Source organism: Podarcis raffonei, chromosome 11, assembly GCF_027172205.1.
Source record: "Podarcis raffonei isolate rPodRaf1 chromosome 11, rPodRaf1.pri, whole genome shotgun sequence".
In the NCBI taxonomy this organism is placed as follows: domain Eukaryota; kingdom Metazoa; phylum Chordata; class Lepidosauria; order Squamata; family Lacertidae; genus Podarcis; species Podarcis raffonei.
This window is the reverse complement of record NC_070612.1, coordinates 41,818,521-41,833,820: the sequence shown is the minus strand read 5'-3', so window position 1 is coordinate 41,833,820 and position 15,300 is coordinate 41,818,521. Positions and strand designations below refer to the sequence as shown.

The 15,300-nt window shown below is 41.1% G+C and overlaps 1 protein-coding gene across 2 annotated transcripts in view; it reads right to left on the bottom strand.

Moving 5' to 3' along the window:
• The window catches only part of FER (FER tyrosine kinase), a 152,007-nt gene that overhangs the window by 12,847 nt on the left and 123,860 nt on the right, over positions 1 to 15,300 (bottom strand). For both annotated transcript variants that reach the window (XM_053407624.1, XM_053407625.1), the window contains exon 18: positions 1,546 to 1,700. In XM_053407624.1, the coding sequence (XP_053263599.1) occupies positions 1,546 to 1,700 (155 nt within the window). The remainder of the gene's footprint in view (positions 1 to 1,545; positions 1,701 to 15,300) is intronic.

The following is a 15,300-nucleotide window of genomic DNA, read 5'->3' as shown; positions in this document are numbered from 1 at the left end:
TGTCTCCGGACAGCGCTGGCCCGTACGGGCAGGGGTACCTTTACCTTTACCTTTAAAGGTAAAAGGACCCCTGACCATTAGGTCCAGTCGTGGACAACTCTGGGGTTGTGGCACTCATCTCGCTTTATTGGCAGAGGGAGCCGGCATACAGCTTCCGGGTCATGTGGCCAAAATGACTAAGCCACTTCTGGCGAACCAGAGCAGTGCACGGAAACACCGTTTACTTTCCCGCCAGAGTGGTACCTATTTATCGACTTGCACTTTGATGTGCTTTTGAACTGCTAGATTGGCAGGAGCAGGGACCAAGCAACGGGAGCTCACCCCATTGCGGGGATTCGAACCGCTGACCTTCTGATCAGCAAGCCAAAGGCTCTGTGGTTTAACCCACAGCGCCACCCGAGTAGTAGGTTCAAGAATAAAAGTCTGAAAAATCCATTGCTAATTTCCTACTCATTTCTATTTACTTTTATTCTACGTATATTCTCATTTAGTTAAAGTTTACCTAATCAGGATAAATTACAAGGAAATCTACTACAAAGCTCTAGCCACAAAGCCATAGTGTTATGGCTATACTTGCATTTAATTAGTTTATTTAAAAGATAAATATACCCTATTTTTCAGGTGATAATCTCCTAGAGCTGCTAATGTTAAAATGTTGATTTTTTTAAAAAAATCCAATAGTATCACATAAAAACAGAACAGGAACAATCAAAGATAAAAACTATACATGGTATCTACATCAAAGATTTGGGCACACCTACCAAACATCTAGGGTCCAAACAAATATAAAGCACATCAGAGCCAGTGTCTGCTGAGACAGCCTGGGGATAGCATTTTATAGTCAGGGTATAACAACTGAAAAGGCCCTATTGTGCTCCTAAACTGCCTCACCCCCAAAGATAAACTACAGAAGGCCCTCGGGGGCAGATTATAGTAGCCAAGGAGGCTTGTGTGGAAGCAGCTCGTATGGAAGTTTAAAATATGGTAATTATTAGAGATGTTTAATTATTTTGATGAAGCATTCCCTTAAGGGAATGATATCTAATTGCAGTGGAGTAGCGGTGTGTGTGCATGCGCGCTAGGGGGCATAGTCCGGGGGCAATTTTTTGAGGGGGTGCAACCAGGCAACCCCACGATAGGATCCCTCCTTGAGGGAAGCAGTGCCCGGGCCCAGCCTTTGGGAATGGGGTAGCAGGGGCTCCTTCTCCTTAGGACCGTCCTTGGGTTGGCCAAGAGGGAGGGGAGGGTACAGTCGCCAGCTGGCTGCAGCTCCACGCGTAAACCAGGTCTGACCCGGACACTTCACCGCCCCTCTCCCCTGCTGGGCTCCGGTGCGTGAGGGCACCCCCAGGTGTGCCCTGCCCCCCAGTGTGGTCCCCGCCCTGGGCAGCGACAAGAGACGCGGTTTAATTGCGGTGTCCTAGTTTTTGAGAGAAAGGGAAATCTTAAAATATCTTCTTGCAAATATTTGTACATCTCCTTTATATTTTCAGACATCACACAGCATATTTTGGAACAAAACGGTTAGCAACAGTATTCCCTTACCATAGTTTAAAGCCTCTGGAGCAGTCCATTTGATGGGAATCTGTTTTAATCCTGAAGATGAATATACTCCATCGTCTTCTTGACGAGACATTCCAAAGTCGCTAATTTTCAGGACATTGTTTTCGCCTACAAGGCAGTTCCTTGCAGCAAGGTCCCTGTGTGGAAAAAGAAGCAGCTTTCATAAATACAATACAAAACAATAATGTACTTTTATATTCAAAACCCAAATCTGCTGGAGCAAGAATGTTTCCTCCCATCCATTCTGTTCTGGGGGGAAACTTCATCCACCACTGGGAATGTAAGATCACAAAGCATAATGGCTCCTGGAAAATAAAATATTTTTACTGAAATAGTAAAACAAGTGCATACAAGGCAACAGAGCACTGTGACCATGCTGCCCTTGAGGGTTATTATTTCCAGCAGAGTGCAGGCCAGTAAATGAGATTTGATGTGGGGAGATAGCATAGCTTGAAGTCAAAGTCTTGTTCTCAGAACTGCGAAGGGTAGAGAAGAGGCAGGGGAATCATATATGATTTAGGCTCACACATGCTCCCCATCATACCGACTGATTGCCAATGAGAAACAAACCCCAAAGCCCAACCCACCCCCCCTGCAATAGTCCCAATGTCATTTAAAGATGGTGTCCTTAGCCTCTCCTTAAGACTTTATGAGTTTTGGTAAAGCATAGCCTTACCCGCCCCCCGCCCAAAAGGCTAGAGCCATGGAAAGAACAAAAATTAATCATTTATTAGCAAATAGCTCACAAAGTATTTTAAATAAATTTGTTTCAACAAATAATACTTGTCAGTTCAAGTCCATTCAAAAATATACCAAGTTGAGTCTATATAAATTGATGGATTTCCTTCTCAGTCATTTTACCCCCACAACAATTCTTAGGTGGTACCTTAGACTGAGAGATAGTGACTGGGTTCAAGGTAATCCAATGAGCTTCGCAGCTGCATGGAGAACTGAACCCAGACCTGCTGGTTTAACAGCAGGATGGAAACACAGGGAGAACATAACATATCTCCAAGTGAAACAGACATGAAAAGTCCCCTTGGCTCAATTCAATGGGCTCACCTAGTTGAAAGAGCAGGAAATCAATGGTTTCAATAACAATCACAATACTGACACCAAACTCAAGGTTATAATTCTGCACCTTGCTATTCACACATGAATTGCATTTCACCTTCTTCCAGGAGCTGAAAGGACTGGTTTCTTCTTCCATTATAATAACAACCAGTGCTATTTTTTGAGAAAAAGAGGTGTTGGAACTCACCATGAATGCCTCTCGTTCTCTTATAATGGTAATGGCATCCATCTAGAGGTGCCAGAACTGAGTTCCAGTGAGTTCCCAGAAGTTCTTGATTTTTTCACAAGTCCACCACATGTGGTAAAAACTACCTTCCTTGTTTTCACACCTCCAGCACATTTTATCTCCATTCTTATAGATTTTTCCTAATTTTACAGGGGTGATGTACCATAACACAAGCAGTGAACTTCATATCTTTATTCCAGAGCTTAATCCAACTATCGTATTCCAATTATATCCCAGATCTATCGCCCATTTCACCATAACTTCTTTTATTTCCTCGTCCTTAGTATCCCATTCTAACAGTTGATTATACATTTTTGATAAGAGTTTTGAATTTCCTTCCAGTATTTCTATCTGGAATCTTGATTTTTTTCCGTTTATCCCAATCTTTTTATCTTCTGTCCACAGTGCATTAATTTGATGGAATTGTAACCAACTCGTTCATTTATCTCCTAGTTCTTCATACGTTTTGATCTGCCAACCTTATAAAGTTAGTTATAACCTGATCTGCCAAACTCTATATTCTGATGTGTATTATAGTTGTAATTTTAGTGGCAGCATATAATACATACGTGCGTGAAATTTCTCTGTAAATTTATTACTATAGTCTGCCATCACCCTTAGGTCATCTCTATAAGCAGCATAGACATTTACCAAGGTCTGTTTTATTTTAGTTTTTCCTTGTGTGAGCATACTTAACTCTTCACATGTTCATGCAAATAACTGATAGCTGAATGTGTGACAGAGAAGAGAGAGAAAACAAACAGAACGTTGTGGCACTTAGCAGCACCATTATTTAGTTAATTATTTCTAAAACGTGTATTCTGTCTTTTGGTGGCCAACTGGCATTCCCAGGGAGTCTTACAAAAGAGTAAGAAGAAACATATTGCAAAATAAATAATACCTCACAGGATAAAAACCCAATCTAGTGAAAACTCGCAACAGCTTAAAAGAATTAAAAACCTGCTCCTTGGATTTGTGGCCAGGTCTGCAGTCGAAGTATTTTTACATCAGAGCCTCACAAGCTCAAATCCTTTATCATTTCAAGGCTGCTCTCACAGTTTCAAATGCCTTTGAGTACTGTGCTAGTGAAAAGGGAACTAAAATTTAAAAATGAAGGCAAAAAGGCTCAGTATAAAGCCATCCTGCAATAGCGAGACTCTTTTCGGCCCACTCTTAAAGGTATTATAAAAGAGCTTATATTTCCATTTGTTTATGAGCACAGCTGTCCAAAGGAAAAATAACATTAAACTATTTTGAACACAGGCATTTAATGTAGAGAATTACAGTTGTTGCATTAGTAGTCATTCCTGAGAAAAGGATTTATGAAGAGTTTGTCATTTGCTTTTAGCACAGACAGATAATTTGCTAGCAGGCAGGTTGCTATGCATAAGTAATGAATTGTGTCTTTGAGGATTATTAAGATTTCTTTAAGGATTATTAAGATTATAAATTATACAGGCTTTTAAATGGAATGTTATTTATATGCAAGCTGGGTACAAGCCACAGACCTATTTCTGTTGTGCTTTCTTGGGTGTAAAACTGATGTTGTTCTACTGAAAGGCAATAAGAGTCATACTGGTTTAAGTATTGGCACGAAATTACCATCAGGGCAACAGATATGCACATTTTGAATAAATGAATTATTGAACATTAGAATGCAATATGGTGGTTACTACGGATTTGCAAATCACTCACTCAAAGGAAGACTTCTTGACAAACCCAACAACGAGAAAAAGCAGACACAAGAATGTGAAAATTGCAGTCTCTATGCAAAGTCACCATGCATGCATGACAATATCCATACTGAGTGACTGCCCCTCTCAAATGACTGTATAACGTGTATACAAGTTCCACTTCAAGGAGGGATGATGGGCAGTAGAGAATCTATACCATCCAAGGCAAGTTCTCAAGCACTGTCAGTGGCATTAACCTATTTGGGCAAAAGTAGGACATGCCGGATAGGGATGCAGGTGGCACTGTGGGTTAAACCACAGAGCCTAGGACTTGCCGATCAGAAGGTCGGTGGTTCGAATCCCCGCGACGGGGTGAGCTCCCATTGCTCAGTCCCTGCTCCTGCCAACCTAGCAGTTCGAAAGCATGTCAAAGTGCAAGTTGAAAAATAGGTACCGCTCTGGCGGGAAGGTAAACAGCGTTTCCATGCGCTGCTCTGGTTCGCCAGAAGCGGCTCAGTCATGCTGGCCACATGACCCAGAAGCTGTACGCCGGCTCCCTCGGCCAGTAAAGCGAGATGAGCGCCGCAACCCCAGAGTCGGTCACGACTGGACCTAATGGTCAGGGGTCCCTCTACCTTTACCTTACTCCTTGTGTTAGCAGCTCATGAATTGTCATAGGAGAAGTAAGAAACTGAAATTGCCCCCCACAAAAACCTTTTAGAGTTACTTACGCAGCACTCTTATGGACCTTCCTACTGTTGTTTTTTTCAATATAAATAAGGGCGCTATTTATAAAGAGGAAAATTGCATATAACGAGATCAGTTGGTCACAAAAATAGAATAAGCCAAAGTGCTCTAAGTGCTCTAAGCCTAGTGGTCAGGGGTCCCTTTACCTTTTAGGACATGCCGGCAATAATAGCAACAGGTTGCATCATGGGCTGTGAATCTGCATGGATGCTCACATTGCCTAGACTGGGACATATTGAGGCAGGAAGTATATTTTTCCATGGTCAATTTCCACAGTTCCCAGGAAAGAGGGATTGGGGGGTGACACACTCTGAGAACTGTAGCTCTGTGGAGGGGATTGGGCTCTCTCAACAGCTCTCAGCACCTTTAACAAGTTACAATTCCCAAAATTTGTGGGGAGGTGCTATGGAGTGTTTAAGTGGCATAAGAGAGCTTAAAATGTCTGGTGTGGATGTGGCCCCAGTCTGGTGTGGTGGTTAGAGTGTTGGACTAAGACTGGGGAGACATAGGTTCAAATCCCTGCTCAGCTATGCAGCTCTCTCAGTCTCAGCTAACCTCACAGGGTTGTTGTGAGGTTTAAATCATAGAACTGTAGAGTTGGAAGAGTCCTGGGGTGTCATCGAGTCCAACACACTGCAACGTAGGAATCTTTCTGCCCAATGCAGGACTCGAACCCACAACCCCGAGATCAAGAGTCTCATGCTCTATGGACTGAGCTATGTGGGGGACAGAGAACTGTGAATGTCACACTGAACTCCTTGGATAAGACAGACTAAAAATGTAGCCAAATAAATCATTTTTTTTAATGACTAATAGATAATGCAGTTAGACTAATAATGTCAGTAAAGTATTCAAAAATATATTCTTATACATTGGCAGACCTGATAAGAATGAGGCAGTCGCTTGGGAGAATATATCCTAGCAGTTATTTTCAAGTTGTTTTGATGGATTTTGTATCACTCCCATTTCAATCTATAATGTGATTTTCTTTGTTTTTACACACAAACACACACGGTGTGATATCACTGCTGACTTTACAATAAATTTCTTCTGCCCTTATGATTGTTTCAATGTGCTGGATCGAAACATGAGACTATGTTATGAATAAAGACCTTTTTCCTATAATTCATTTATGTCTCGAAACAAAGGCCTGCAATTCAATTTCTTTTCTGTCTCAACATATTTCTTTTCTGCAGTTTAAAAAACATGCCTTAGCTTTGTCCAATTTCAATAATTCAGCACTGTGTTTGATAAGATTTTATTTTTAGCTGTATTATATGAAGATCCAATCTCAGATATGGCATATTTCCTTCCCTGTGGTGATGCAAGCTGAGGACTTTGTTTACCTGGCAAGTTCATAACCAGACAGTCCTTGATTCTAAAGTCTTGAATACTCATTAGCACTTATTTCATGTTTAGGTTCACGATCCATGTCTGCTATTCATGAAATGTTGCTTCATATGCCAAACCGCTGATGATGCATACTGATCTGAGAAGACCATTTGATTAAGTACTCTTAGCAATAAGTTCATTATATAACTTCCTACGTGCAAAATGGGGGGGGGGGTTGTTTGTCATCCTTTTTGTGAAAATCTCTGAACGATATTCTGAGCGATCTTTTCTCTGTATAGCATTTCTGGTCAAACCAAGGGGAGCGATTAGAGGGGGTAACAGATGCAGGGTTGGCTATTGTACCACAGAAGTCTATTACTTGGGAGTAAGCTGTTATTACTACCTTAATAGAATGTGAGTTAGTAACGGTTGCTCTCAAATGTAACATTTTGTCAGAGTCCAGGAATTTGGCAATCAGCCCTTCAAATTGCGGGGACCATCTAATCCTTTTCAGAATACTATGAGAAGCCTGATCTGAGTTACCAGGCTTCAAGGTCTTTTTCGCTGGGTCGCATTGTATAGTCAGAAATAAGGGGGAGTGGTCACTTTCTGTACGGAGTCCAATAGGAAAGAAGTTAACATCAGAGTGTAGATTTAGAGAAAAGGATACAATAATCAACTACACTATGACCCCTTGACGAGATAAAAGTGAACTTACCGTCACCAGGAAAGTTTTCAGTCCGTTTAAGATAACTACTTTATGGGCAATACAAAATTCCATAAGTTTTAACCCCGCTCTGTTAGTTAATCTAGCCTTAGAGGAGCAGGGAACAGACAGTGGGGTAGGTATTGTATCTACTCCTTCAAAGCCCAATTGGGATACAGTATTTTGGTTGTTGGCCCCAATTCATGCATTTAAATCACCCAAAATAATAAATTGGGCAGGTGGAATTTTTTGTATACCGTGATCATAACATATGACAACATGTCCCAAGTAGCAGCTAGAATTTCATGGATTAAGTTTTCCACTGCTTGAAGCTCCATACAATAAGAAATGAGATATTCAAATTATAAACTACCACTTTTTTTGATAGGCAAAAGTGGTACCAGTTGGTAATACTCAATTATAATCTATTCTACAACCTACGTTGTAGTGGTTCCGGTCCTATTTGGATGGACATTTTCAGAGGATGATGCTTGGGGAATGTTCTTTAGCTCCTTGGAGTCTTCAATGTAGGGTTCTTCAAGGTTCTATTTTGCCCCCTATGCTGTTTAACATCTACATGAAACCACTAAGTGGGGTTATCCAGAGGTTTCCAGTACGTTGTCAGCAATATGTTGACGACACACAGCTCTGCTTGTCCTTTACATCTGCAGGTGTGACAGTGGATATGGTGGACCATTGTCTCGCCTCGGTAATGGACTGGATGAGACCTAACAAACTGAAACTTAATCCAGATAAAACTGAGGCACTTTTAGTGGGTGGTTTCCTAGACTGGATGGCTAGGAAGTTGTCTGCTCTTGATGGGGTTACACTTCATCTGAAGGAGCAGGTACACAGTTCAGGGATACTTCTGGATCCTTTGCATAGACAGCAGTAGTTTGGCTATCCCTGTCCTGATAGGGGTGGAAGGCAGTCTGCACCGCTGAGGTCACCTGAGCCTCAAGCGACAGCAAAGCAGTCGGTAGCAATGGTGTTCACTGGGGCAAGATGGTTTGAGTTTATTATACAGATTTTGGCCGGACTACACTGGCTGCCAATTAGTTTCCAGGTCCAATTCAAAGTGCTATTTTTGACATATACAGCTTGGAACAGCTTAGGACTGCAATGCCTCCGTGATCATCCTCTGAGGCCCCTCTTCGTGTGCCTCCTCCCTGAGAGGTCCAGAGGGTGGCAACACAAAAATGGGCCTTTTCTGCAGTGGCTCCCCACTTGTAGAATGCTCTCCCCAGGGAGCCTCGTCCAGCATCTTCCTTATATAGCTATAGGCACCAGGCAAAAACATTCTTCTGCTCCCAAGCCTTTGGCTAATTAAGCAAGCTACGGACTTTTAAACTGTGTGGGAGGTTATTGTTTTTGCTTGTTATTATGGTATGGTTTTGTTTTTTTTAAAAATTGTAAACTACCCTGTGATCTTCAGATGAAGGGCAGTATAGAAATGTAATAAATCGTCATCGTCATCATCTGAGGGCACGACATTGTGTAAAGAGAGAGTAAAAACTCACCCCAAAATGATTCTTTTCTCCCTATTGCTATGTACAAGACAGCCCTTTATGCCAAGGTTCAAAATTTTGTGCTCAGTCTTTTGTTCCCAAGTACACTGAAAAATCACTGCCATTCATATAGAAAATCCAAACATTAGCTTAACACTGCTTACTGTTTTGGTAAAAACTGAATGGAAAGTCTGTTCCAGTGACAAAACAAACAATCATTTTGCCAACACGATCCCTTTGTTAGAGAAGGTCAGATACTCAGTTTAATATCAAGAGGGGAAAATGGCTATCAGCACTCACATTCTCAAAAAGTGAGAACAATGTGTTTTCATTCAAAGGTGATTTCCACCTAAGGTGAAGCATTTTTAGAGTCCCACTCTGAGTCTACTATATTGTGATAACATGAAAGTTTTAACATCTGCCAGAATGCAATTTGGAAAAGTATGAAGGTCAAAGGAGCTTGATGAAAGCACCTAAAAAGAGCTCACAGACTCAAAACAATCCTAACATAAGTTGGTCATTGTATCCTTTTTCTATCTCAACGATGTGTGATGGCAGGGATAAAATAGCAAAGTTAGCTGTAATAGTTGGGCTTGCTGCAGTTGCAAAAGATTACTGCACATTGGGAGGCATGAGTAACCAGAGTAAGAGAAGCCCCCTAACGAAAAAAGGCCCTAAATCGCAAGCGTTTCGAATGTCCTTATGATTTTTACCACAATGCTGGCAAAAAATATCTTTGAACACTTTTATTGCATCCTGATTAGGCTTGAGTTGGTGTGATGAGAATCTTCTTTTAGAAGGCTACTACAGATTTTAAAGAACAAATTCTACACCCATGACGATAAAGTATTGTGCAGATGGTGGGAAGGTTAATGGAAGCATTACAAAAATTAATCAATACCATGAAAGACTAAGTTCCAAATCACAATCCAAGTCCAGCCTCAGTTCAGAACATGAAAAGATAGGGATCAGGGTTATATAGAAATAGGTTAATCAAATAGATGCAGTATTGACAACTTGGGTAGAACATCTTATTTCATGGAAACAAATATAATAGCTGGGGTGGTTCTCTACAAGAAAAAAAAAAACACCTTGCAAATGCTTTGTAGAACAGCTGCTAGTCACTAGCATACAACATAGCTAATGGTACTACCTATCATTTTATCACTTAAACAGCTGCTTGAAGATGCTCCAAGTTCATTATTTCACATAAACCACTCCTCTTCTAAGAAGCTCAGAGCAGAGGAGATGCAAAAGTAAGCCATTCTGTGTACCTTAGGTTCAGCAGTGAAATTCCAGAATGCTGTTTGAGACCATTTTCCAGGCCAGCCTTCACCACCTCAGTGCTTTACAGCTGATTTGGACTACTACAACCAGCAGCGCGGGGCTGTTGGAAGCTGTAGTTGAAAACATGATGAAGGCTGTTCTAGGCTGTAGAAATGAAGGGGAAACTCAAGGAAGAAAGAACAAACTATAGGAAATTCCACATTAATGAAACAATTTGAAGGTACAGCTTTGCTTAGATTAACCATACATGGAAAACATCTTTGGGTAGGAAAATTATGGAGTGAAAGGGATCTACAGGTACCTCGGGTTACATATGCTTCAGGTTACAGACTCCGCTAACCCAGAAATAGTACTTTGGGTTAAAAACTTTGCTTCAGTATGAGAACAGAAATTGTGCTCTGGCAGCGCGGCGGCAGCGGGAGGCCCCATTAGCTAAAGTGGTGCTTCAGGTTAAGAACAGTTTCAGGTTAAGAATGGACCTCCGGAACGAATTAAGTACTTAACCTGAGGTACCACTGTATATTATATAAGAGTCATAGAACTGTATAAGTTGGAAGAGGCCCCAAGGGTCATTGCTACAATACAAGAATCTCAACTAAAGCACCCCTGGCAGATGGCCATCCAACCTTTGCTTAAACCCCCCCCCCTCTCCTTTGCCTCTCCCTCCGTCCCTCCCTCCCGCTTCTGATTCCTTCCCTCAATACCCTTGTTGTTGTTTTCATGAGATGTGGGATACCTCCATCTTGCTGGCCCTGGAAGCAGGCCTCTCCTTCCCTGTTGGTTGTCCCTAGGCAGAGCCAGAGAAGGCTGCCTGGGCTTGACCCATCTCCTTCCCTGCCTGCTGGGGCCACAATTCTGAAGCCCCCTCGGTGAGTCTATGCAGACTCCAAAGGAGATGGCTCTGCCAGTGAGGGATGGTACTGGTATCCACACCCCCAGTCAGGTGTGTCCCCTCCCAACTCCATCACAGCCAGGGTCCAAAACATTTGCATCCCTGATGCAAATCTCAGTGTTAGTATCTTCCCCATATGCCCTCTCCTTGTGGTGCCCAGGGGCCTGGGCTCTGATCCTGCCCCAAGGTGGGTGGTGACCTGGCCTTTAGGGTGGACCCTAGGGTAGACCTCAGCACTGGAAATGTGAGAGTTTTGTTTTCATACTAGAAAGTGGATGATGTTGATTTATAGTGTCGCAAATGGGGAGACTATGTACAATACAATTTCAATTAGAGTATGCCGTACTGCAGCAAAGAAGAACAAAGGAAAATGTATTTTCTTAAAACGTTCTATTTCTAGGTATGCTCATCACGCTGCTAACAAACATTATTCCCATTTCATTTCTATTTTTCGGTTAGGACAAAACATGCCTAATCTGCCATAGTACTTTGAAACATTAATTCCTTTGGTGTCCTGTTGGCCCATTTTTTAAAATGTTAGCTTATTAGGAACATTTGTCTGGAAGAGTCATAGTTATGCCAACATTTTGGCCAGAATTCAGAGTATGCTTTATAAAGACTAAGCAGCCTTTGTTATTTGAATGCAGAAAACATTGTTCAAGTCAATACGTTTGGGTAAGAACTCTTCACCCAGTCTGCAACTCTATGCAAAGCATTCTTTCAATAGCTTGTCTTGCTGTACTAATATGAACTGGTTAACTTTGATGTTTATACACAAATGTGTTGGTTGCTGTTTTATAAAAGATATCAAAAGGAACGAGCTAATTAATTCTTACAGGTTAGGCTTAACTTGCCAATATATATCCTACCTACAAGATCAATAATGGCTAAATGTGGTCTTCAACATCTGAACCCACAGATTCTTTTGCATATCAAAAATTACGTTGGTCTCCTTAAGACAGAAGTGGTTGGATCCAGACTTTAAATAAGCAGAGTTCCACTAATGGGGCATTCCCACAGGCACTTTGGGGGGGGGTGGCTGGGTGGGTGGAAGACAAATTTTTCAGATACCGCCTTCTCCTTGTACTCCACCAGCTGCTCCCAGAAAGTTAGGGGACAGTCCAGGGCAGCAAGAGAGACTGCACTACACTGCACTCCCTGCAAATGGAAGGAGCCTTCTGTTTGTGGAAAGGCATGTTTGGTACCTAACAATATTAACCATTTCCAAAATTAAAATTTGAAGCCTATTATTGCTGAAGAAACTAGGTATCAACTCAGCCAATGAAAGAGTCAGAAGAAGGGAAAACATGCTGATGCTTCGAAAAAATTGAAGAGGATTTTTAAAATATTGCAAGAAAGCAACTATTCATGATAAGATACCCCAAGGCCAGGGTAAAAGACAAATTACCCTGGATATAAATTAAAATTTAAGAAAACTCTAACATATGCAACGCTGTTCATCAATTGGTCAATCTTCTTAGAAATGTAGTTTAATCTCCTTCATGGGAGACTAGCCCACTTCTGATCTCTTTCCATCCAAGTATAAACCTGCAAGGGAAATATGATCCCTAGCCTCTACTTTCTAACCAGCGCAATTCCCTGAACAGCAACTGTAAATATTTGGGAATGAGTATGTTACTCTAGAGCAAACAAAATAACCATAGTCTAGACTTCATATCCAATATTTGCTATCCCACAACTTGGCTTACAGGAGAAGGATTACAACATTCTCTTCATATCTTTCAATCACATTTCCTTGTTATTTTCGCCCCTCTAGCAAGACAGGCTGCTTTATTTCTCTCTTGATAAGTTCATTCTAAAACCATCAGCTTCTTTGAGGTCAATAATAAGTGTTCTCATCCTAGGAGACTAATTGTTCAACAGGGTGAAATGCACATTTTATGCAGCCATTCAATATTATACCTTTTAACATAAGCATTTCTTTCTAATTCCCAATTTGTTCTCTTTTTGTAGATTATTTCTTCATCAGCACCGCATCATGCTGCGTGACACAAGCACAGTGCAAGCTCTCATTCAAACAAAGGAATTTGGGCTAGAGTGTGTATTTAACACACAAGCACAGCCCTCTATTCTAAATAAATGTTTTGCATAAGTGTTAATCAGTTTATGCAAAGAGTATGCACAAGGAAAAGCACTGCTCCACATGCAGGTGCTTATCTTTGGATCCCAGCCATGGTGTCAGGCTGAGAAGCACTCGGCATGTAATTTGAAAGCCAGGTAATGCACTGAAACTGAACAGACACCTGCAGGAGCAGACAGGGTGGGAAGACATATGGGCAAAGTAGATACAAGGTAAGGAGGCAGGCAGGATCTGCAGTCATAGCTATAGAGTTGAGAATTGCTCAGACCAAACAGTCAGATGAAGATTCTGGGGATTTATTGGCTAAGCTCAAACCTCATTGGCCAATTACATCACCGGGAAAACTGCTGAGTCAGCCTGGGCATGTAAAAATAAAAGGCTGCAATATTCCATTTGATTGCACCTCAAAGCAACAAACAGCAGTTACTGGTATAGAAACTCCCTCACCTGATAAACTGCCACAGTAATGCCAGGAAGGAGTCAGAATATTGCTGCAAGAATTTTGGGCTCCAAATCCCAAAGTTAAGAGTAGATAAAGATAATGTTCTCTTTCAGAGAAATTATTAACCGATACAACATCTCATTGCCACCATGGAATTGAGGCACTTGTAACCTTTTGGACAAAAAACAACAACCCCAAAGCTAATATTTTGATGTCCTCATTTCCTTCAAGCAGGTTAAATAGAAATTCTAGTACAGAGTAGTTTTTTGTACAGAAAATTAAGCCACAGGAGGTGGCACCTGAGAGGAAAAGCTGACAATGTCTTCATCACAGTTGTAACAAAAAGGACATTAAGTATGAAAATGCAGAAAATAATTAATTCTCCAAAATGGCTAAATGTCAAACAGAGAAATGTAAAGGTTAATTTTCCTAAGGAAATACACTGGCAGATAACACAAACCTTTCCCAGTTCTAACACATTATCTTATGAGGGAACAACCAAAAGGAAACAAAACCCACGAATTAATTTAATTGATTGAAATTATCGGATACAAGCCTTTCCCAAGCTTAGTTAATGTGTATTCACCCTGTTTTTAGACAATGAAAAATAAAGAAGGAACACTGGAAAGATTTGTTAAAGAGTAGCATTACAGGGATAGGACCATTCATAAACGACTATCAAAGTCTGGGGTCAATAAAGTATTCAATAAGATTTACTTCAATTCTATTTAGCAGATTAGTGAGCTAACACAGAAGTATTCTCAGACAGACCCTCTTGGAAGCTTTTTGAAAGAAGATTATTGAGTGAGGTATGAAAGAGTGTCATCACAAGTGGTATACACAACCAAAATATCAATTCAGAAATTACCTTTACTGGACTGAATGGCATCAAAATGTCTTTGATTAGAGAGGATGGAATGTGAAGAACTGAAGAACTGAACATGAACTACATCCCCTTCATTTATTAACTAACTAATTCAAGTTGTCTTTTAGGGTAGAAGAAACAAATTGAATTCCTGTTCATTGTTTAAGACAGACTATGATTATTTTATAAAACAGGAAATGTTCAGTTAGTTTGGTTGGTTTCCCAAAATCTACAATTATATTTTCAGTAGAAACCTCAATTATTAACTAACTAACTAACTAACTAACTAACTAACTAACTAATTATATATACCATCTGAAGATCACAGGGCAGTCAACAGTATAAAAACACAAAAGATGCAACATAACAACAACAAATACCCCTGACATATTTAAAACACCAGATTGTTTAATTAGGCAAGAGGAATGTTTTCACCTGGCACCTAGACATACGTAATGACAGTGCCAATGAACCCCACTGGGGAAAACATTTCACAAAAGGGGAAGCCACCACAGCGAAGGCCCGTTCTCATGTTGCCATCCTCCAGACCTCTTGCGGACAAGACACACAAAAAAAGTTCTCAGATGAATGCAGGGTCTGGGTTGGTCCATATGGGGAGAGGTGGTCCTTGAGGTACTGTGGTCCTGAGCTGTTTAAGACTTTATAGGTCAAACCAGCACTTTGAATTGGGGCCAGAAACTAATTGGCAAGGCAGTGCAGTAGGGCCAGAATAAGCATTATATGCTCAAACCAGCTTGTCCTGATGAACAACCTGACCACTGAATTCTGCACCAGCTGAAGTTTCCAAACCATCTTCAGAGGCAGCCCCACTCCCCTAAAGTATCCCTGGGTGTGCAAGAGTAACAGCTGTGTTGAAATACCTG